General features: G+C 45.0%; 1 protein-coding gene and 1 long non-coding RNA gene across 2 annotated transcripts in view; both read left to right on the plus strand.

Moving 5' to 3' along the window:
- ARID1B (AT-rich interaction domain 1B) overlaps positions 1-23,335 on the plus strand; it is a 380,804-nt gene that overhangs the window by 318,514 nt on the left and 38,955 nt on the right. The window contains 2 exon segments of the mRNA XM_039873871.1: positions 5,725-6,052; positions 23,177-23,322. Coding sequence (XP_039729805.1) covers positions 5,725-6,052; positions 23,177-23,322 — 474 coding nt within the window.
- On the plus strand, positions 13,814-23,175 carry LOC120611409 (uncharacterized). The gene is made up of 2 exons (XR_005655170.1): positions 13,814-16,917; positions 17,441-23,175. It is a non-coding gene; the product is annotated as an uncharacterized LOC120611409 (long non-coding RNA).

Consider the following 23,335-nt stretch of genomic DNA (forward strand, 5'->3'; position numbering starts at 1 on the left):
CAAAAACGGTGCCTAAAGGAGCAACAGTGTGTGATAAGCCTGGATAGAAAAGTGGAGTTGAAAGAAGGTTTTGAAATATAATTTCTGTTTTCATACAGAAAGGATCTTACTTAAATATGGTAGCCTGCAAATAAGCATGTGAGAAATGTTCAAAACCATTTGTCATTAGGAAAATGAAAATTAAAACCACAACAATAGCCACTGCACCCCTACTGGAATGGCTTGTATTTGTTTTTAATTGGCAATATCAGGTTTGTAGAACAATTAGAAGTCTCATACATTTTTTGGTGGTTTTTTATAAACTGAAACATGTACTTACCGTACAACCCAGCACTCTCATTCTTGGTTTTTTTTTTGTTTTGATTTTTGTTTCAAGAGAAATGAAACAGGTCCACACAAAGACCTGTGTACAAATGTTAGCAGCTTCATTCATAATGGCCTCAAACTGGAAACAACCCAAGTGTCTACAGAGCGGGGATATTAGTCAGCAACAAAAGGGAACAAACTACTGATGTGCAACAATATGGACACATTTCAAAAGCATGATGCTAAGTGAACAGGGCCAGACACAGAAGGCTACAAATGTGCCACTGTGTTTCTATGGCAGTGTAGAGAAGGCGGGACTGTAGGAAGGGAAATCAGATCTCAGTTGCCGGGTGAGAATGAGATTGACCACAAAGTGGCAACTTCTTGTCACGATAGCAACATCCCATGTCTTGACTGTGCTGGTGGTTATAGGACTGTATACGGTTGTTACCGTATGTAATCCAACCTCAATAAACCTGACTTAATGTTATGTAGTAGATAGCTATAAAAAGTAGTGAACATCTTTGGCTAAGCAAGATAAATGCATATTTAGCTCAAATTCACAAATATATTTATCGTGGTATGTAGCTAATTATCCATTTATTTTTTCCCACCCAGATTAAAGTGTCTACTCTATGATTTGTATACCATTTTTACCTTCCACAGCATAAGGGAATAATACAGAATCTTTCATGTTTATAAGTAATTGTTGAATGATTGAAACTGAGAAGCAAAATTTCCTCTGTGAGTAGAAATGTTTAATACTTCAATAAAGGCAGTAATCTTGGAATATTTATTGTAACCTAGCAAATTTAAATATTCTAGATTCAGATATAGAATTATTTGCGATCCTTCTTATTATAGTGATGGTGACTTGAATAGAGTCTAGCTCCTGCTTCCTCTATCTGGTGCTTGAATCTAACTCCTGGTGGGTTGAAATCTGAATTCATTTGGTGACCAATTTTCCAAAGCTGGTGTGCCAAGATGAACCCACTTGAAAACTGTGGGCTCTTGGACTTGGCTGCAAGACCCGTCCAGCTGAGGTGGGCTGGCCCAGCATCTGCTGCCTTCATTGTGCTTGATGCTGGATCCATCTGTTTTCTGTCAAAGCTAGTGCCAACAAATTACTAATCTATTAGAGAAACATGGAAATAAGATTGCACTTCTCATTCCTAGCTTTTCCTCTCATGTTTTGCTTGGCTTACGTATTTGGTTTTTGTTTATTTGGGGGAGAAAGATACGTTATCAAGTAGACAAAGAGGAGGAGCATGTATCATTTTTCACTCGTACACACTTTTAAAAGATTATGGAGAAAAGATCATATTAATGATTATTGATAATATGATTGTTGATGATGGTGAGGATAGTAGCTGTCATTTATCAGGTAATATGTTTGGCACTGTATTAGTCCCTTTCTATCTATTCTCCATAATTATCATTACTTTACAGACAGCAAAACTAATGTTCAGAGAGGTTAAAGAACTTGTCCAAGGTCATGCCGCTAGGAAGTGTCAGAACCAATATTCAAACCCAGATTCTAGAGCCTGTGCTTTATTCATTGCTGCCTCTTAAGCCATTAAAAGCCTTTAGGACCATTTTTATCTGGGCATGTGAGTTTAATGAGGAAAGCCTTTAGATTTAGTTTCAAGGAGAAGAAAGGGGACTTCGTATTTCTTTTACCAAATAGAGGCCTCTGTGATTAAGACATATTCTCTTGGCATGTGCTTTTGAGTGCCAATTCGTGGATCAACCCAACTGACTGAGGAAAAGTAGATTGGGGGCCCCACACTCAATGGGATGTTCTCAGCGTGTGTGTGTGCGTGTGTGTGTGTGTGTGTGTGTGTGTGTGTGTACATTGGTGTGCATGATGTTTGTGCCCTGGTTCATACTCCGCCCTATCACAGTAACTGCTTCCTGCTATAGGACGAAGGCCAGCTGCCAAATAGAGCAAAGCTGTTGATACGCAGCCCTTCTCTCTTTGGTATGTAGTATGAAAAGTACCTGAACAGAGTTCAACAAAATTAGGAACCTTCTCTAATGAAACTGCATTGTGAGTACTGCAATAACTATGTCCAAATGCTTGTTTTCTAAAACAAGATTAAAGTGTCATTTCATTTCCTTCGAAAGCAAAGAGTGCATATGTTTTCACTGCATAAAGTTTCTTAACCAAATGAGTCACCAATTGAGTATTGGGGGAGGGTGGAAACTAGCTGCAGAGAATGGCATGAATATGTGAATTAATTTCATTTACATTCAAACTGCGAATGAGTTTATTTTTTAGTAAAAGCGAGAGCCAGCAAGGAGCAGTAGATTTCTCCGCTGTCATCGGGTAGTCTGGACGTGAGAGCTTGTGAGGTCAGGCGGGCGAGGGAAGGGTCTTCATGCTTCCCACAGAGAAGGATTCTGCCGGCTGGAGCGCCGAGAGTGCGGGGGAGAGGCAGGACACAGTGTCCCTCCCAGCAGGGGCGAGCATAAGGCGCCCTTTCCGCCGCGATGGTGGGACAGGAAGACAGACAGGGACCTTATGTGTGGTCTCGTGGGACAGAGATTCAGAAGCAGCTCAGTAACTTTTTATAAATAATGTCGAAATTGATAAACAGTGAATGCCTTTTACCTTTTAATTGTGAAACAGTATCAGTTTGATTTTTAAAAAAGCAGTTTGAATTCGAGGAGCTGGCCATAGAAGGCCCGCTCACGCGCGACTCGGCAGCTCCTGAGACCGTTCGTGTGGAAGTGCTCCTGTCCCCGCCCCCCGTTGTTCCCTTTGGCGTCCCCCATTCTCCAGTTCCCGCACTGCCCGCGCCCCGCTCTGTGATGCCGCTGCTGGCTTTAACGGGTGCCTTTCTGTCCTGCTGCAGCACTTTATTAGCTTGTCCCAAGATGGGTCTGTCGCTGGGGTCAGCAGATTATGGCCACATTGGCCCACCACTTGTGGTTGTAAATAAAGTTATGGGAACCATTTGTGTATGTATCGCCTCTGGCAGCGTTGGCGGCCATTTATTTGTAACAGCCCGCCTGGCCCACAAAGCCTCTCCAGCCGTTTGCAGAAAGTGTGCAATGAATAATATACTCACGGACAACCAAGTAAGAAAGTGCAGGTGATGCATCTGACAAGCGTTAGATGCAGTCAGTGCTGAAAAGTGTGGATTTCTTACATTTGCGGCGGATAGAGCTTCATATGTGTGGACCGAAGAAAACCTGATTTTATGATTATGATACTAAGTAAATGTGGTTTTTCTGTAAGCATTCGAGAGGGCCGCACGGTAGTTGCTTGGACTCTGAACTGTGCGCAGACCGCCTGGGTGCGGACTGTGGCTCCTCCACTTTTAGCCACATGACCTTGGGACAAGCTGTTCAACATCGCGTACCTCAGGTCCTCATCCCTAAAATGAAGCCTGCAATAACAGGGACCTCTTGGGCTTGATGTGAGGATTAAATAAATCGATACAAAGGACTTAGAACTAAGCTCAGCGCACAGCAAATATCAAGTATCTGCTTTTATTGTTGTTACTAATCAAATCTAGTTTCTGCTGGAAACCTGGAGAAGCTCACGCCCAGCCTGAACCCCAAGACCCCGGAGGCCTGGGGCACAGGGCCCTGCTGAGGCGGGCCACCGCCCCGTGCCCACCTCCCAGGCACGTGGAGCGCATCGGTAACTTCATCTTGAGATCTTGAGTGCGTCTGCTCTCACTGCTCCTCTGCCTTATTCACCATTCGTTAGTAACACTCCTACCATCTTTATGTCCATGTTTAAGACACTTTACATGCGTTATAGTATTTAACCCCAACAACTCTTCAAGGAGACAGTGTTAGAGGGGATCGTCTTTGTTTCAAAGAGAAGAGAATGAAACAGGTTTAAACAACCTACCTGGCATCATAGAGTCAGTCGGTGTGGAGCCCTCACTGTGCTCCAGATCCCAGCGCCGGCCACTCGGACTCCTGAGGTCACAGCGCAGAGGGGGCTTCATTCAAGGACACTTCGCCGCCTCCCCTTCCGGGGCCGACGCTGCACCCCCGCCTGGCAGCCTCGCTCTCAGTTCTCCTGCTTTGCACAGTGCATTATCTTCTCATTTTGCTTTTGTATTTTTTCTTTCCTGGCCCTGCTACTCCACCTCGTATACACATCGCACACGCGCACACGCACACACGCGCGCACACACACACACAACTACCTAGACTGTGAGCTTCGTAGCTGCAGGAATTGGATTGCATTTAACTCTATGTCCCCTGTGTCCAGTTATGGATGAAGAGATTCTTCTAGAAAGTAGTAAGGACTACTTGAGATACACTACTCCATATTCTATAAACACTTGTCTTTCTACATTTATTTCAACAGTCATTCATTAGAAGGCAGCACATTTTATTGGTTAGTTACACAAGTTCCAGAGTCAGGTTGCTTGAGCTTGAATCTTAACCTAGTGGCTGTTGATTTTCTTCATTTGTAAATGGAATCATGGTTGCATCTGTGTTTCATATTGTTATTGGAGGAATGAAAGAAATCGTTGATGCAAAGCACTTAACCCAGTGTCTCGTTCACAATGATAGAGCAGTTATTATCGTTGGAGTGGCATTATGTGTGCCTTTAATTTACTTGAATTTCATTTATGTACACACTCCATCAACATGAAAGATACAGAAGGAGAGAGAGGACACTGTCGCCGTCGTCCCGGCCCCGTGGCCGCCGTCCTGCTCCGTGGGCGTGTGCCCGGTGTGAGCAGGGTAGGCGGCATGAGTGTGCTTCCTCGTCTCAGCCTCGGGGCCTGCCCGCTTCTCAAGTGCCGCCGTCTTGCTGTGTTGAATGTCATGCTAATGCTTGAAACTGTATTTCATAAGACATGGCCTCACGCAGCACAAAGCAGCCCCTTTATCTGGTGCTCAAGCCAAAAAATAAAATGTGTCCCAGCGCCAGCGGAAAACACCCACGACGATCTGATGCTTCCCCACGCCGCCGCCTGTGGGGCTGGCAGGGCAGCTTTGACCATACGGGATGTGGTCCTACTTGTCATCATTCTGAACCTGTTGTCGTCACAGCCCAGCGTGGTGGCGAAGTCGTAGTGTAATCTCAGAGTGGCGCTCACCTAAGGACTAGGGATTAAATCATCATTTTGTTTAGAATGTAAGAACAAGGCGTGTTGGAGCAACACCCGGGGCCAGCATCCATGCCTGTTCGTAGGTTGCGTTAATGACTAGCCTGGATTTCCCCTCCAAGCCGTGGTGTCGTGTGGGCCTTTGCCTTTGGAATGTGCAGAGGGAGCGTGTCTGGGACTGCCAGCCTCACCAGCGCCGACGAGCGGATTAGTAAGGGTAACGACTAACGACTGTCAGCTACATTGTTGGACCAAAAGTATCTCCAGTGGATGTTTTTACAAGTCCAGATATTAAGTAAAAGGCTTTAATTTGTGTTTGCTTTTTGTTTAGGTAACTACTCCAGACCCCCAACGTATAGCGGGGTGCCCAGTGCAAGCTACAGCGGCCCAGGGCCTGGCATGGGCATCAATGCCAACAACCAGATGCATGGACAAGGGCCAAGCCAGCCGTGTGGTGCTATGCCCCTGGGACGATTGCCATCAGCTGGGATGCAGAGCAGACCATTTCCTGGAAACATGAGCAGCATGACCCCCAGTTCTCCCGGCATGTCTCAGCAGGGGGGGCCAGGAATGGGGCCACCAATGCCAACCGTGAACCGTAAGGCACAGGAGGCAGCTGCCGCAGTGATGCAGGCCGCTGCAAACTCAGCACAAAGCAGGTATGCCGTCGGGGCGGGCAGTCTGTGTGTGGACATGTGAGCACATGCTGAGCACGGAGCTGCTTCGTCCCCTGGGTCACACAGAGTGGGGAGCAGTGGAGTGTTGTTTTGCTTGGCCATAGAGCTCAGAAAAGTAAATCACATGTTCTCTGAGTCATCAAGGAAGGAATCCGGGTAGTGGGCAAGTCAGTCGTGGGACGTTATTTGAAATGGCTATGAATAGTTATTATAACCAGCAACCATAGGGAGTGTCTGTGTGGTTCCATTTAAACAGCAAGGTTTGGGCAGGAAATTCTAAAGCCTAAAAACCATTTAAAAATCTAAAACATTGAAAAATAACCTATCCCTTTTATTACCCCCACTATAAAAATCTTTCTAAAATAAGAACTTTGTATATGCACATACGTGTATTGTGTATGTTTGTCTAAATGTATATGTGTGCGGTTTGTATATTTTGTATTATGATGATGATATTTCAGAGAGTAAATTGATAGAGGAAGGTTTTATACTCAATTATTCGTTTTTAATCATGCTTTTTAAAATTATTTCTTTAAATACTTGACCTGCATAAAAATAACATTCTGACTTAAAAATTTATGAGGCCAAAGTGAATATGTTTTCAAAGAAGCACATGTAAATATGTTTTATGTTTAACATGTTAAAATACATTTTAAAACAAAGCACATTTAAAGATACATATGAAGATATGGTATCTTGAAGAAAAGATAAAATATTCGGATTTTTTCAAAGGGAAATAAAGCTAGGTGTGTGTTTGTGTGTGTGTGTGTATTTAAATGTGTCCCTTTGTTACTTTTCCTCTGAAGCTGCTATTTTGGGAATGTTAGGGACCCCTCCAGTCTGTTTGCTCCAAATAAAAAATCGAGGACTCAGAATGAAAATTTGTTATATTCTCTCTCTCTCTCTCTCTGTCTCTGTCTCTCTCTCTCTCTCTGTCTCTCTCTCTGTCTCCTCTCTCTCTGTCTCTCTCTCTCTCTGTCTCTCCCTCTCTCTGTCTCTCTCTCCCTCTCTCTGTCTCTCTCTCCCTCTCCCTCTCTCTCCCCCACATAATAATTATTTAGAATCTTCTTTATACCGTGAAGCCAAACCTATGCAGACTTTAGGAAATGTTTCAGTAAACCTGTCTGTGAGGACTGGTTTGGCTGGTCCAATTGAAGTTCTAATTTAGGTTTACATGAATTGTCTATTGTTGCAACTCATAAAGCACAATTTTTTTTCTTTTTAAGTAGAAAGTACTTAATTGAATTTGACATGAAGCCTTGGATAGTGATCTGGGAAAAAGATAACCATAGAGATTTTGATTAAAAAGTCATGATATGCTCCCTTTCTGAATTACTTTCTATATCATTTTCTGTAAGTTAATATATAAATACACATATACATGCATTTTCATTTTCTCTTTGTGGTCAGGAGACCGTTCCAGATCCTTGTCCTTCACATGCTGCCCATTTGAGCTCTCCAGTAGTTCAAATGGGGACTGTGTATTTCTTGGCTTTTACCACAGTCAAAGCTGTACTTAAGCACTGTGAACTGAGAATCCTACTCTGCCCTCACCTTTGCCCTGTCCCATGGCCTGTTTTGGTTTTTTTTGTCGTCGTTTCTTTTTTTTTAAGGAATGTCCCCAGTTCCACTCCCAGGCAGCTGCATGGCACAGAGTGTCATGCCACACCCCGTAACCCTCCGCACCTATGTGTGGAATGACAGAATGGACAGGGGGATTCATACTTGTCTGCAGAACAAATCCAAAGAAGTTGTTCTTCTGTTCTACTTTAGGCCACCATACATTAGGTCGCCTGCTTATCCCAGCCAGTCTGGGGCTGGCGGACGCCCCATGTTTTCTTCCCAGCACCCCAACTATGGCACCTCTCAGGCTCCCATGATGCACCAGCCTGACCAGTACGGGTAGGTAGCCACATGCCCCGACGCGCTGCGGGACCTGGCATTTTTTTTGAACTGTCAATGAACGTGCCATCTGGCTGCAAAAGTAACGCCCCAAACGAGACAGTGAAAGGCCCAAAAGGAAATGCGTCCCTGGGGGGCTTGTCTCTCGTTTATTTTTGTTCGTTTCGGGTTTTTTGTTTGTTTCGTCGTCCCGTTTTGTTCCTCATTCTTATGAACAGCACTGCGGTGGTCGGGTAGCAGCCTGCATGCTGTCCCCAGACCCTGGCTTTGCATGGCTTCCGGCATGGCCCCTTCCCTTCGTGCCTGAGAGGGAATAGAAACTGCCACCTCCGTGACATAGTGAAATCACCTCCCGTGGTGTCGCTTTGCCCATGTTGTCGTCGTGTCGTCTAGGAACTTGTATCGTGGAGCACCGTTTTGACTGTTACTGTCACTCCTGCCACCGCAGTGACCTGCTCCTGCACACACCCCTGCACTCAGAGTGCCGAGACCTCATTTGCCCAGAGATGCACAGCAGGAGACACGACTTAGGTTATTAATAGGACCCGTGAGGGGTTTCATTATGTCATCGCTGAGCAAACATCTGTGCCAAGGGTTTCTATTATTTCTTTCTCCCAAGGAGGTTTAGAATATTGAAGTCACCAAGAAAATACAACCAGATAATCCAACACAGAATTTTCTTTCTAAACACAGTGTTGCCATATTATTATCAATTACAACACAGGAATTACATACAGCAACAAAAAGTGTCTCTCTTCCTACTACAAAACTATATAATATCAGGCTGTCACCATTTTAGATTAGTGAAAGCTCTTAAAGTATGTTATTATTGAATGACTTAGTAAGCAAAAATATTATGATTGATATCATTTTGCACACAGTAACAATGATTAGATTTTCCTACATAGATTGAATCACATTTAGTAGTTACTTTCAGTAGAAATCACCACATTTTTGGTTAAAATAAAACAGGGAACAGTCAACTATCTTTATTTAAAGACTAACCGTATTGAACTATGCTTTCACTACTTGTTACGAATGCATGGCACAGAAAGCGCTTTAATAGTTTTGTATTCAGTATACATTTATTTAGACAGCAAGAGCAAGTGATGATTTTGCAATTGAGAGTTCTGAATCCTGTAAACATGGTTCTAAATGTCGACCAACAAGTAGAGATTTCTATAAACGTAATCCTAAACTATAAACTATAAACATAACTCTGAAAGAGAAATAACAAATAGAGAATTAAGTGAACATACTTATTTGGGGGAAATTGTCTTTTCCTCTCTTTTCCTTTCGTGTTGTACCTTCAAGGTCACGTCATGAATCAGTGGGAAGATAGCAGTGTGGGGAGAAGAGCATTTCTCATCAGCTGCTAAGCCATAGGATCTGTCCTTTACCAACTCAGGAGTCCTATTGAAACCCGCAAAGCTAGTTTGGCTGTGCCTTGCCAAGCCACATTAAGCAGCTGTGTAAAATGAATTTAAATGGCATGCATCAGAGTGAAATCTCTTCCACTGGGGCAGAAAATCAATGTTAGCTAACCAGCACAGGAAGATCAAATCTGCGTTTCCGCCAGCCACATCCAGACAGCTTCCTTAGACAACACCTCCTCTTTAATTAAAAATAAGAAAAAGAAAGATGTTGGAGTTTCTATGTAAATCTTTAAAAGTGCACTTGGCAGAGGTTCATCTTTGCAGGCCCACCCCATTAGCCCTGAATTTTGTCTTTCATGTCTACAGCAGCCTTTCTATAAAAGAAAGAAAATAAAGTTTTATTTCTATTTGAAATCTTCCTTCCTTCCCACTTTTCAGTACACGTAATCCGTCATGCCTTTTCTTTAAGCAGAAGCTTGAATGTGGGAAAACGTGTAGTACATGTTCAAATGCTACAAGCTAAGAAATTTGGTTTTCAACATGCTTTTGCTTCACCTAACAGCCCATTGCAGCAAACGCATGTTTTTGCTTTTGTTATGTTTCCTTTCCCACTGGTAGCTCTGTCAGGTTACAGTTAGGCTGGCAGTATGAAAAGCCAGTTCGCTAAGTTTCAGTTTCTTTTTGGAGAGGAGGAAGTGGCTCACGCTTTCAGAAACAGTGTTCACGGTTTGTTATAATGACTTATTTCTCAAGTAAGAATCCCAGAGGGGCTAGAGCCTATGAAAGAACCTGAAAAAGACAAATTAATGACCAAGGGAGAGAGTGAGAGAATGTGTGTGTGTGATTAGAAACAGAACGCTCACTGTAAAAATGAGAGACTGTGGCAGTTATGCTTCAGGCTTTCTCAGCTGGGTAAGTGTAAGATCGCACAGAGAACAAACACAGGTGTAACTGGGTGGAAGCCGTTTACTAATTCCTTTTTTAAAGTGTGACACTACAAGAGTAAAACCCACCTGCTGCATTGAGTACGTAAAGGATATATAGATGAATTGTTTTTTCTTTTTCACCTTTTGAGTAAAGGAATTCTTTATTTTGATTATAAGAGTATTTATAATAAAATGTGGTGAATCTTATTGTTCAGGTACTAGACTGGCTGAGTAATAACATCCAGTTATTTGATATCTGTCTAGGACCCCTCGCCCCCCATACACACTGAGACTTTTTACTCAGAAAACGCATTGCTGTGTGCAGTTTTATAGCATTTCTAGTTAATGTAATACTTTTTTGAATTAATGAGAAACAGCATTAGAAATATTAGTCGATCTTACTAAAAGCTTGGTTCAGGGATGGCAAATGACTTTCATCTTCAGTCCACTTCTGATGGCCGTATTTATATAGCATTGTGTCGGAAGGTTTCTGAGATATCATCTGAACGTAGGAGATCCAAAGTCAGCGAGCAGCTCAGGGAAGACGTCAGCCTGCCACTTCCTAAAGCGTCGCCACGAATCCCAGGCTACAACACAGTCTAGTATTTTTTGAATGACAAACCATTATCAGTGACCTTTATGCTTAAAACACACACACGTGTACATGCACATGTAACATGGATTTCCCTCAGTCATTTAGTGTGCTTCGCATCCACTTATTCAAGGTGGCACCTGGTACTGTCCAATAGTTGACATACCTGCCACATATACATGATTTGTGGATTTAGATATTTCAGTTATCCAGGGGGGTTTTTCCTGGAAGTGAGCTCCAATACAATGCACGACTTTAGTGAATTTACAGAAGGCTTGGCAAGCCCTAGCTAGAGCTTCAGGTGACACCTGGAAGTCTGAGTCTGCCACCCCCAGCGGCATAGATCAGCTTTAGTCGAGTCTTCAGTGACTTGCGGTGGTTTATGTCAATGTTCTGACACAGATCTTTAAGATAATATTTTCATAAGAAAAGGTTCCATGAGGATGTAGAGTTTCAGTTATAGAGTAATAGAATTGTAAAGCTGGAAGGATTTTAGGTGTCATCCAGTCTCTACTCCTTGATTTTATGGTGGAGGAAACCAAGACCTACGATGACATTATCTGTTCAGGATCATTTAGTTAGTTACGGGCAAGGCAAAGCGGACCCCGGGGCCTCTCTCCCGGTCCTATTGCTCTTTCTTCTACTTAGTGCTCTCAGTATAGATGTTGCCTTTTTTAAAATACTCTTAATTTTAGTTCTCCCTCGTGTCTAAAGGCGGTGCTAACTGTTAGAACCAAATATTAACCAGTGTCTCAGTGGAGATGCTGCTTCTTACGTGCGGGTCTGGATTTTTTTTCATTAGCTCAGCCTTTGTTTCACCGGAGTGGAAATTTTGCACATTCGCACTTAGACTCGGTGTGCAGCAGGGCTGGTTTGTTTCTGGAACCACATCTGACCTTGTGAGATGAAGCAATGGTTTACTTGATGCCACACAGATGAGTTTGAATATCTGTCCTTGGCATCCTTTGATTGCCTGCCAATGACATTTGTTCTTGTGATTGGCGTGTAGCTGGTACAGTAAGGATTCGGAGCTGTGCGGCATAGAATCAGAAGTCGGCATTTTTACCTGGAGAAATGCGGACACCTGTCCAAGGCTGACACAAGGGGGCCTGCCGTCCCCAGAGTACTCCCCAGTGGACTGACCGGACACCACACGGAGAGAGACTTGTAGACTTCTTAATTTTGGAAAAAAATGAGTCAATCTGAAGAGTGTTCTTACTCTTGCCTGAAGGGAATTTTATGCTGAATATCGTAACCACAAGTCTGGAGACTTACATTTTAGTACTATCCGTCATACCAAAAAACGAGGATAACTGAAATTTTTAAATATTTTTGGTTTTAGTAAAATAGGAGATTGGAGGTTTTAATTAATGTTATTCTTTAATCTTAGCCACTCTTTAACAGAGCAGATAAATCCTGTGGCGTTTTAGCCATTAGGTAGCTTGATCGGTAGCAGCCCAGCCCGGCCTGGGGGAGTTTGAGCCTCCGCCTTCCTCTGCTGGGAGCAGCCGCTGCACTCGCAGACGCGGGCGGACCGGCGTCCTTTGGGTGCATCGCCGTTTCTCCCTGTGTCTCATGTGCGCCCCACACCCACACACAGCTTCCGGCAACTGTTCTTTCGTGAAGCATATTTATAATTCATTTCCCCTGTTGCAATTTGCCAACAAAGCACTTTTTCTCTATTATTTTCCTCTGAAGCCAGCATGACGCAGTTCTGCTGACGGGCCGGGAGCCCCTGGTGTGGAAATACACTAATGGCCGTCGTGCATTCGCGTGTCAGAGAGAAGGGGCGAAAAACTTCAGTGTCGAGTTGTAGTGGGGGTCCATGGTACTGAAGGGCTGCGAGTACTTTGTAGTAAGAAAGATTCTGGCCCTTTGGATTTGGGACAGTTAGGTTTTAAAATAATAGCTGTGATTTGAAAAGTCATGTTAGTGAAAGACAAAGATTCCGAAGGCTTAAATAGTATTTTTATTTCTGCAACTAAATGTAAGTCTTTGCATTGTCATCTAAATACCGTGCTTTAATTTTTAGCCTCTTTTTTCGCCTTCAAAATTTAAAATTTGAATGTTATGTTGGTATTTTAAGATTATGCTTTTGATCGAATCTTTCAGTTACAGAACTATTATGGCAGCCGTAAAGTACATTATTAGTCTTCAAAAAGTACTAAAACACTGATCAAAGTAGGAGATGTACAGCAAACGTTTAATGGACTGGAGCGAAGCTCCGAGTGGTGGTGTTTACTTAGCCTGGTAAACACGTACACAGCCCCACCCCCACCATGGGAGGGGCGAGGCTCATGAGCATGTATTTTTTTTTCTTGTGTGTAAATTGTGGTTTATTCGCACAATGGTATATTGCACAGTAGTTTAAAGGAACGAACGTGCTGTTGAGAGAGAAAAGCAAAGTTATAAGAGAGCGTGTATTTTTTATGAGTCCCCGGGCTGCCTGGTGAAGAAGGCCAGCACGATCTGAGGACCGGCTTTGGGATTCCTGCTCCTGAAGACAGACGCGGAGGGAAGGGGCAGGAAGCGGCCAGCTCGGACTCCCTGTTGCTTATACTTTCTCCGGATGGACGTCGGATGAGGAAAACACTGGACTAGATCCAGGGAGAGTGGGCCGCGTTAGAAGGAACTGTCGATCTTGCAGACCTGTCACCACAGTTCACACTTCGGGGCTCTCGACTGATGGCAGCGTCCGTCTCCTGAAACTCCTCTCACTTCCTGCGTCGTAGCGCCCGCCTCGGACGTCAGCGCCCTCCACAGACGTCAGCGTCGTCGGACGTCAGCGCCCTCCTCAGACGTCCTCGCCCTCCTCAGACGTCCTCGCCCGCCTCGAAGGTCAGCGCCCTCCTCAGACGTCAGCGCCCTCCTCAGACGTCCTCGCCCGCCTCGGAGGTCAGCGCCCTCCTCAGACGTCAGCGTCGTGGGTCGTCAGCATCGTCGGACGTCAGCGCCCGCCTCGGACGTCAGCGCCCTCTTCAGACGTCAGCGTCGTCGGACGTCAGCGCCCGCCTCGGTCGCTGAACTCCAGGCTGCCAGCCGTGCTAGACCTGCCTTCTCAGTCCAGAATGTCTCCCTTCCCGGTCTGCGCCTCACTGCTGGCGCTGTCCTCACATCTAGGGACTCTAGATGACACGTGTGGTGGGGTGGGGCCCCGCCAACCAATGAGTCTCCCCGGGTGGGGGGCGTGCCCTTGTCTGCAGGGCCAGCCTCACGGCCCCCCTGCCGTCTCCGCCCCACACGCCCCCAGCCTCACAGCAGACGGACTCAGATCCAGACCCGGCCTTGCCGTCCGCCCGGCCCCGGCAAACCCAGCAGCGCAGCGCAGCGCGGCCGGTCCCCGCTGTTCGGGCCTGGACGGGCCTGGACGGCCGGGACTGGAGGTCCCCGCCTCTCAGGTAGGAGGTTCTTTCCGGACGCGCACCGCTCGCAGGAGCGTGGACCCCACAGCAGCTCCGTGCGGTAGTAGCGTTGGCCGCGTCACCAGCTTACAAAGCTTTCAGGCTGATCCAGGACATGTGGGGTGGTTCTCGGTCTGAAGGCCGGTAACCTCAGCAGAGTTTCGAGGCACTCGGCGGGGCAGGGTGCTGAGGAGGCGGGGATCTGGGTCTCTGGGCTTCGGGAAGCCTTGCGGGTGGCTTGGGAAGATGGAGGTAGATCGTTAGGTGGGGCCGAAGCTCTGACTGCTCCCAGGGCTTCGTAGTGGGTAGCAACTCCCTGAGGCTCCTCTTACTCTTGACCTTCATTCTTATTTTGAATTCTCCTTCCCTTATGTAGATTAAACCAAACCGAACAACGCACAGCTACAAAACCCTAATGTTCTGTTTCTTCCTTTTAAAGCTAACTGTTACTGCCTTGACTTTGATTGTTAAGTACTCAGCAGGTGAGAACTTACTGGATCCTGCTCCTCCCACTTCTCAGGGCAGAGCAACAGTAAGGACACGAAGAACCTTTTTTTGCTCAGTTTTAGGCCTTTCCTGCAGTGTTTTTACTGTAATTTTGAACAGTGTTTTGCTTAAATTAAGTAACTTTGCGGCCCAAGGCCACACTTAGCTCAGGAAATGTGTAAGAATTTTAGGAGGATTTTTTTAAAAATTAGAAATGACTGTATTGATATATTTCCTGGTACTACAGCCCTGGACAAGTACATGCTATGTTAGAGGGCTTTACAGAATATTGCTGGGACAAAGTATATGAGACAGCGATCTCACGGCCCTAATCTTTTTTCATTTTCCAGCCAACAGACTGGTTCATTAAGGTCCACAGAGCCTGTGAATGCGTAGAGATCTGTGCCTTCTTAATTACCTCACTCCTAAAAACCACTCCGATTAGTTTGTTGCTGGTTGCTACTCAGCTCCTTAGCATTTTCAGGCGGGTATGCTCCCGGTGTCTGAGGAGCCTGTACCTCGAAGGAGACCCACTTCCCTTGTCCATCCCTGTACGCAAGAACGGGATATCCTGGGGTAGACAGTGGGTACCCCTACCACCGAAAACGGATGGCCCTCTTTGTAAATTATCAGAGATTTTTTTTTTTTATGTAATCTCAAGAGAAACTTTTGTTTTTAAGTAAAGATCTTTAATGCAGTTACAAAAGGCCTCTTTTTTCTTTGCGGATGTCATGGCACTAATTTTTCTTCCACAAGGGACAACAGATGTCATTTTACAAGACCGGGGAACTGTGCTGTTTATATCTTGTCAGAGGCCAGGGGGAAGCTACATGTACCAGAACCCACGAAGTTCTGGGAGTCCCCTCGTACAAGCAAGAGACAGATTTGGGGACCTATTGTTGCCCTGTGGCTTTCGTCCGCTCCCTGCACTTGAGGCAGCCAGAGTGCTAGGCATCAGCAGGGAAGTGCTGACGTCAAAATCTGAATGAAGCATCTTCAAAAGGGAGGCTTTGAGTTCATTTTTGTATGATTGCCAGGACACAGTTTATAATAACAGCACAGCGGGCTTAACAAACCAAAATCACCTATGCAATGAAAAGAACATTCTTAATTATCAATTATCAGAATTGAAGCATCCAGATACTTTTGGCATTTTCTTCACATCCAGACAAGGATGGCCCTCACTTCAAAATCCTTGAGCTCTGTTTGTTCCCCTGGTTGCTTTGAGAGAGAAGGTGGAGACCAGTCAGCTGCCTTAGGAACAGCTCAAACCAGTTTACCTGCATCCAGGCAAAAAAGAAAGACTGAATCTTGAAATTGCACAATAGGTGCCATTTTAGCAGTAAGATCTAGGAGCAGAACTGAGAACAGGTTGAGACCGTCTGAGAAGTCCGCATGAAGTAGTTAGAAAGAGAAAATGTTTCTGACGTTGTAGGCTTTTAAGAAACCCAGGATGGAATATGCAGTAGTCCTCGGTGGTTGGTGGAAATAGCTTCACCAAGATGCAAAGGTGAAAATGCAACTTTTTGGAGAAAGGTGGAGACAAATGAGAGAAATGCCTTAGACACCAGAGACCCTGTGGCCGCATCAGGTTATACCAGGAAGAAGCCCTCCTCCTCCGGAGAGTGAGCCCGTAAACACGTCCCTAAAAAGACCATTCTCGAAAAAAGACCATTCTCGAGAACGTGTTAACAAAGTTACCACGACCTCTCTGTTGAAAGGGTCTTTTTCATAGAGCTGTTGAAAACAGCCCATTCTTAAAGGAAAAAAGTAAAACTTAAATGTATCGATTACCAAAGAGTTTGGGGAGTTACTCGTTTTTGGCCGGAAAATGACTAAATGTAGCTGTTGCTTTGTCGGGGGCATTCTACCCATAGCAGCTTTCTGTAAGGAGGCAGGCTGCCTTGAGAAGAGATCACGTTCAGAACGAGGAAGATCGTGGAGAGAAGACTCGGGCATATTGTAAAGAGAGGGAAGACGAACAGAAGGGCCCACTCTGCTCGTACAGCTCGGAGGCAGCACGCCCAAAGCCAAGCTCGTGGCTGCTCCGGCGTTTCCGTCATTGCCCATTCTCCATCCTCTGGTGCAAGCCGGACACCTAGGAGACACCTTGGTGCACCGCTCCTTTCCTCACAGTATCTCACTCATCACCAAGGCCCGCCAGGTTTGCCTCCAAGGTCTCACTTAGCTCTTTCCCGCTCCCCATGCCCGGTTCCAAGGCACCGCCATCTCTTACCTGGACTGTCGGAGTAGCTGCACAGCCCGCTGGCCCTCCACTCGTCCTTCTGGCCTCCTGCCGTCCTCCCTTCCACAGTCAGAGACCACTGCCTTCTAAATACAAATCCTTATGCCATTCCTCTTGCTTAGCAACCTCTAGTCTTTTCCCGTTTCTCTTAGGACACAGACAAAACTTTACAGAACCGTAGCTTTGCATGGTCTGGCCCTTCCCTCCCTCTCCACTCTCCGTTCTTACTGGTCCTCCTCACTCCCCTGAGTCCCCTTTCTGTTCCTCAAGTCCCATCTGAGGGAAGGGCCTGGAGGGCCAGCATCCCTTCCTCAGGGCGCTTTTCCTCACTTCCTGTGTTAGGAGTGCCCTGGCACACGCACCGCCTCTTATCGACACACCTGGCACCAGTCCACACTGGGTGCTCTGGTTATTTGACGTTGTTTGTTTGTTTTTGTTTTAGACCACCACTGTGCTCATTCTTACCCCTCTCCTCTCACACCTATCTTAAAACACCCATCTTGAACTTGAAATGACTGGAGAACTATCAACTAAATAGAAGGTACTTCTGATTAATTTTAGTTATTTCTACTATGTGAGCAAAAGGGGTGTAGTAGTTTTTTTTTTTTTTAACACCATGTGACTCTGTATTTTTATAGAACTCTACAAATTTTAAGTCACTGGTACTTCTCTTTGTTCTTTGTCTCTGGTTTAATGATACGAAGCCACTTTACCTCCACGGGGCTGATTCCTAGCCAGAGCCACTGGCTTGTTGAAATTATAACATTATTTTGCCATCAGAATGGCTCATGCATTTGTGTTCACAGGCATACTGGTGGGTCAGCCACTCCAAGGATGGGCCAGGGCTCAGCAGCTTTCTTTTCTGGTTTGATAGTGGTGTTCTGGAAACATAGGGAGTGTTTTTCTCTCCTCAGCTATGAGATTTAAAATAATCTCAACTGAAGTCGTCCTTGGTACTGCTTTCAAAGAGTAACTTAGGTTCCAAGTCTTTTACCAGTGGTGCTGGACACATATGAACATAGTGTGTGTTTATACAGCATTTAAAATAGGGTATCCTTTGTACTGTTACGTAGACGATTGGAGCTCTCCAAGAATAAACTCTGCTGGAATTGGGCTTTTTTGAAGTTCACGCTCCTGGTTTTGATAACTACTGAGTTTAAATGGAAAAGTACCGCAAATTTCAGTCTTACGGGCTAATTTATTTAGTAAGTAATCTTTTCTGGTTTTGTAACTCAAACTACATCTATAGTAACAATCTGTATAGAGAAAGGTAGGTACATTTGACAGTCTTACAGTTTTCTAGTAAAGCATGCATCGCTTTATGTCTGTTTGAACGTAGGAGTGACGTTTGCAATGGATAAGCTAGAACTGTCCAAGAGTGGAGCTTCTCTGTGTCTTTGCCTCTGGGACTTAAAGTAATGGCTTCACTCGTGTGTTGTTGGTTTCAGAGCAGTTCTCTGCCTGTCCGTCCTCTTCTCCCAAGAGCTGTGTCAGAAAGACATTCATTTTCAAGATACATGTTTCACACTTCCCTGTTGATCACTGTTGAGAAAACATGGTGGTGATTGCTAAAATGATAAGGCCTAAAAATTCTTTTAATGAACCATAATCTACAGACTGTTTTATTTTAAATTTTATTACAGTTGACTTAAAAACAATATATTTAGAAATGGATTCCATCCTAATATTTCTAATTGCTAAATTCACACTGCGGTGGGAAGCTCTGTTCCAGTTTCTGCCTCCCCAGTGGACCACTGGAAATGATCACTTTAAATTGGTGTTTGCTTCTGGTTTTTTCCCCAAACCAGCCTTTTATTGGCAGATGAATGTGTGATGTTTGAGAAATCTCCAAAATGACTAAAGGAGAACTTGTAGAAAATCACGTGTATGTGTGCACCAGTATGTATCTGTGCGTATGTGTGCATGTGTGTGTGCGCTCATGTGTGTGTGTTTGTAGACTAGAAGCAGGACCGGGGGCGCTTTAGGGAAGTGCGTTCACAGGCCCCACTTCGGAATTACTTGTCTCAAGAACCCGGTTTTCGTCCTTGCATGACGGATCTTAAACCTTCACATCTAGTCCCAACGGAAGACTGCCTTAGACGCGGTTCTTCGGTCACCACGCAGCCCTGCGTGTTTTAGTGCCATCTTTGGCATTTCCAAGGCGGCGGGAGTGGTGCCCGCCGGCCAGACCCGCCCGCTGCGTGCACCCTGTGGTTTGTGCAGCGCCCACTGGGTGCCTTCAGGGGCGCAGCGTGACGTTATGTGTCTGTGCATCAGGCCCTTCCGGGACGTGATTGGGCCTTGGCTGCCGTGGCCCCTGCAGGTTAGGAGTCAGTGGCCACAGGGCAGCAGCGGTCTGCAGCAAAAGCCACCTGAGCCTGCAGACCCCCAGGACCCGCAGCCCATGGGCCCCAAACCGGGGGTCGGGGCGGCGCACACTCGCCTGGGGACCACTCACCTCTTGGCGGGGTTTACACGGAAGCGTTTCCCTCGCTTCAGTTTGAACTTTTGCCTGGGTTTGTTTTGTTTTGCTTGGCCCACTCTCGTTTCCTTTTGAAAAAAGAATGTGTCTCGTGATTGACCTCTTGGCTCCGAACTCCGCTTGGAACGTTCCAAATGTCACGGTGGTCAGAAGGGGTTTGGCCGCGAGAGTGTGGCCTCTGGGGGGGCCGGCCCTGGGGTCGCGGGGGTCCCAGGGATGGCAGGCAGCCCAGCCAGGCAAGCTCTCCCCAGGCGGGGGCCGTAGAAGTCCTCCTAGCAGCGCCGTGACCAGTCAGCATGCTCGGCTTAGGGGGCGGCCATCTCATGTCCCCTTCCACAGAACAAACTGTCCCAATGTCCAAAATTCAACAGAGAGCATTGGAAACTCTTTTTTAGTATTAAGCCCATCTTGTTCAAAATGACCCAAGTTTTGCCAGTAATTTCCAGAGCAATAATGAATAGGATTGCTTCTGTGAGGGCCAAAGCCTGGCTCTCTCCAGCATTCTGACAGGTGGCCGAGCGCTGTGCTCATGGCCACACGTGCCCTGCGTCCCTAGGAAGACTCGCTTCCCTCTGGCTCTGGCCCTGCTTGGGCACCATGTGGCCTGCAGCACATGAGGTGAACTGCTTCCCGAAGCCCATGTCCAGGGGGCTGTTGTATTTATTACTTCCACCACCTCTCACTGCGTCCACCTCGCTGAAAGCCCAGAGAAAAGCAGCAGTCTGATTTGTCAGCTTTCTCTGGCTAAAGAGGAGTCCAGTAGACAAATAGGTGTACAGAAGGCTGCTGTAGAACACTTGGTCTCATCAGGTGTCGGCAGTGGAGAAAACAGGTACACCCGTCATCTAGAAGCTGGCTTGGGCAATTGCATTTTCTGCCACGTGGTTGCTGTGTGTCTTTAGGCAAGTTATTTAATCTCTCCGATCTTTATTATCTTTCTTTGTATGTGAGTGTAAATCCACCCACTTTCCTCCAGGAATTTAAAAAGTCAGATGTGTAAAGTGCTCAGAAATCATGCCAGGCATATTTGTAAGTACTTACTAAGCAATTAACGTTAAAATCGTTATCAGTCCCTTCATGTTCAAATGTAAAACCTGAGGCCCAGTGAGCCAAAGTGATGTGCTCCCAGATCCCAGCTGCAGTGGAACATGTGGCAAGTGGCAGAGTCGAGACCCCTCCCTTTTTAACCAGACTCGCAGAAGCCGAGGTCATAGTTTAATTGAGGACCATTGTAACCAGCAGCTGACATCCAACACACCAACCTTTACATCTTTAGTTTTTTATTATTTTAAGGGTATTTTTAAAATCTCTAAAGTATACCATCGTCATCTTATGGTGATTGAAGATGGACAGAACTTGGGGGAGAAGTCATAGGTTAGGGTTAGGGGGGCCTTTGAAGTTACTTCATTTGACCATCTGCCTGGTGGATTTTATATCTGATTCTCTTTTTCATCTTAGTGATAAACAATCGGCTTAAGGAATTGTTAGTTTCATGTACATGTTGGTTATACTATGTGTGAAACGATTTGTTGGAAGCTTGAAAAGGTGGCCATCTTTCATGATTCCTAAAAATGTTCTCTATCGATTGATTTAAAACATATTTTTAGTAGATGTCACATGCTCAGTTGTTCCTCTCAGGAGGCGTACACAATCTAGAAGAAACAAACATGCACATAAATTGTTTTAATGCACAAAAGAAAGTGCAGAGTGCTGTGAAAGGCACAGAGTCTGCAGAAGGCAGTGCTTCCAGGTGGGAAATGAGGACGGACTTCATAGAGCAGGTGGCCCCTCATCTGGGTCTTGAAGAATGGGCCAGAGTTGGCTGAGATTCGGAAGCAGTCAATGACTTGAAGTGGTCTCCAGAAAACACAACCTGTTCATAAGTTAAGGATGCTCTTCCTGTGATCTGTCTGCTAAGAAATTGAGAGAACTGTCCCAACATCTGCCACTTGTTCTTTTGAAACAGTTGCATAAATGCTAAATTGTCTTTCATTTGAATGAAAACACCTCAGAAAGAACCCAGGATATGTGAGTTAATGCCAGTTGCCTACATGCTGATGTTAAGACCCTTAACCATATAGAAATATGTTCGTGGCTGCTGGGCGATGCATTTATAAGTGTGTGATGACCCAGAGGTTAATCAGAAGCCACTGGATGGTCTCAGGTGCATTCATAATGAGCCGCAGTGGGGATTACAGTACTGACTCGGCAGTCCGTCATTATTCAAAGTGGAACCTCAGTGAGCTGAGCATTCAAGGCTGAACTAACACTCTTTTCTCCCAGAGCCGCACTCACACTACGTCTTTCAGCCTTCTAGAATGTTCTTTCCAAGCCATCATCAAATGTTAGCTTCTACAGAATCCCCGTGAATGGTTATATAATTAAAAGGAAAAAAAAAAAACCTTAAACCTTTGATACTTTTAATTTTCAACTTTTTCTACAAGCCAGAAAGTTTAATCCACTGAAAATAGCTACACGAAAAGAATAGTATGTTATTTTTTATTAATGACTTAATCTTTTAAAAAATCTCTTTAAAACTTTTTTACTATTATACATTGAGCCACCAAATGACAGTTTAATGGAGGTGGAGGGGATTGTAATCATAATTTGGAACAGAAAAACGAAGGTTTTGTGGACACTTTTTATCCCTCCTGTTAGTTTTTTTTTTTTACTCTTAAGAGTAAACATTGGTGACCAAAACTCTGAAAAGTTTTTTTTAAAGGTACAGTATACTATTAATACAAGAAAAGTTTGCCTACAATGTGAAGTCTTTAAAAGATTTTGCCACATTGTTGTCATCTGCTTTTGTTATAATTTTTCTGGGGGAATTAAACCACCTTGCCAATTAAGTCCTCCCCTCCTCCCCATTACCTACTGTTAGAGAAGTGACTTTGCATGACAGTTGTCTCCTTCAGATGGAAGATGCCAGTGGTACTTTCCAAGAGTGAAGAGGTTTCCCTCAGTGTAGACACAAAAGTAACTGAACTAAGTCTCCAGAAAGATGAAGTCATGAGTCTGCATGGCATTTGGGGAGGGCTGGGCCTATTGGAACAGGAGCCTATTAGGGACACTTATAGCTTGGTCTAGGCACCTCTTCTTTTCCTGTCTTAGGAAAAGAAGTGGAGTCTGATGTTTACTGTGTAATTTTAATATAGGGAAATTGGTATGTTTTTAATAGCACCTGATTTCAGAATGAAAAATAATAGGGCTGAAGGGAGTTTGAGAAATGCTTTCTCTCATATTCATTATATCAGAAAATTTAGACCAAAGAATTTTTTTTGAGTAACATTCCCACACTGTTTATTTGTTTTTCATTTCTTGACTTCTGTTTTTTGATGCAAGGATACTAAGTAATTTTAATAGATCTTATTGTTAGAAATTAATTTTGCTTGCTTTTGTAATTCCTGTTCTTATTTCAAGTTCTCCCTTTGTTGCTGATATTCCTCTATATAAATCATAACCTAGAACACTTAACATGCTTAAAAACACGTAATTTATTTGTGGTATATTATTTGGAATGTTTACATAGCGTATTAGCTATAGAGTTCAGCCTCTCTCTCGAGGAAATAAATTATTTTGAGAAAATATGAAACATAGAAGCCCCACCCCTTGCATAAATGCATTGTGAGACACGAGGCCGGGACAGGCCACTGTGGACACGCGTGGTCAGTGCGTATGCTGTGCTCCTCTCCACAGGCAGGGCGGGTTTCCAGGCATGAATCAGAGCGGACTGATGGCCTCCAGCTCTCCCTACAGCCAGCCCATGAACAACAGCTCCGGGCTGATGAACACGCAGGTGCCGCCCTACAGTGTGACGCCCAATATGGTGAACAGCTCCACAGGTAACCAGGGCTG

The sequence above is a fragment of the Pteropus medius genome, unplaced genomic scaffold (genome assembly GCF_902729225.1).
Source record: "Pteropus medius unplaced genomic scaffold, Ma_sr-lr_union100, whole genome shotgun sequence".
In the NCBI taxonomy this organism is placed as follows: domain Eukaryota; kingdom Metazoa; phylum Chordata; class Mammalia; order Chiroptera; family Pteropodidae; genus Pteropus; species Pteropus medius.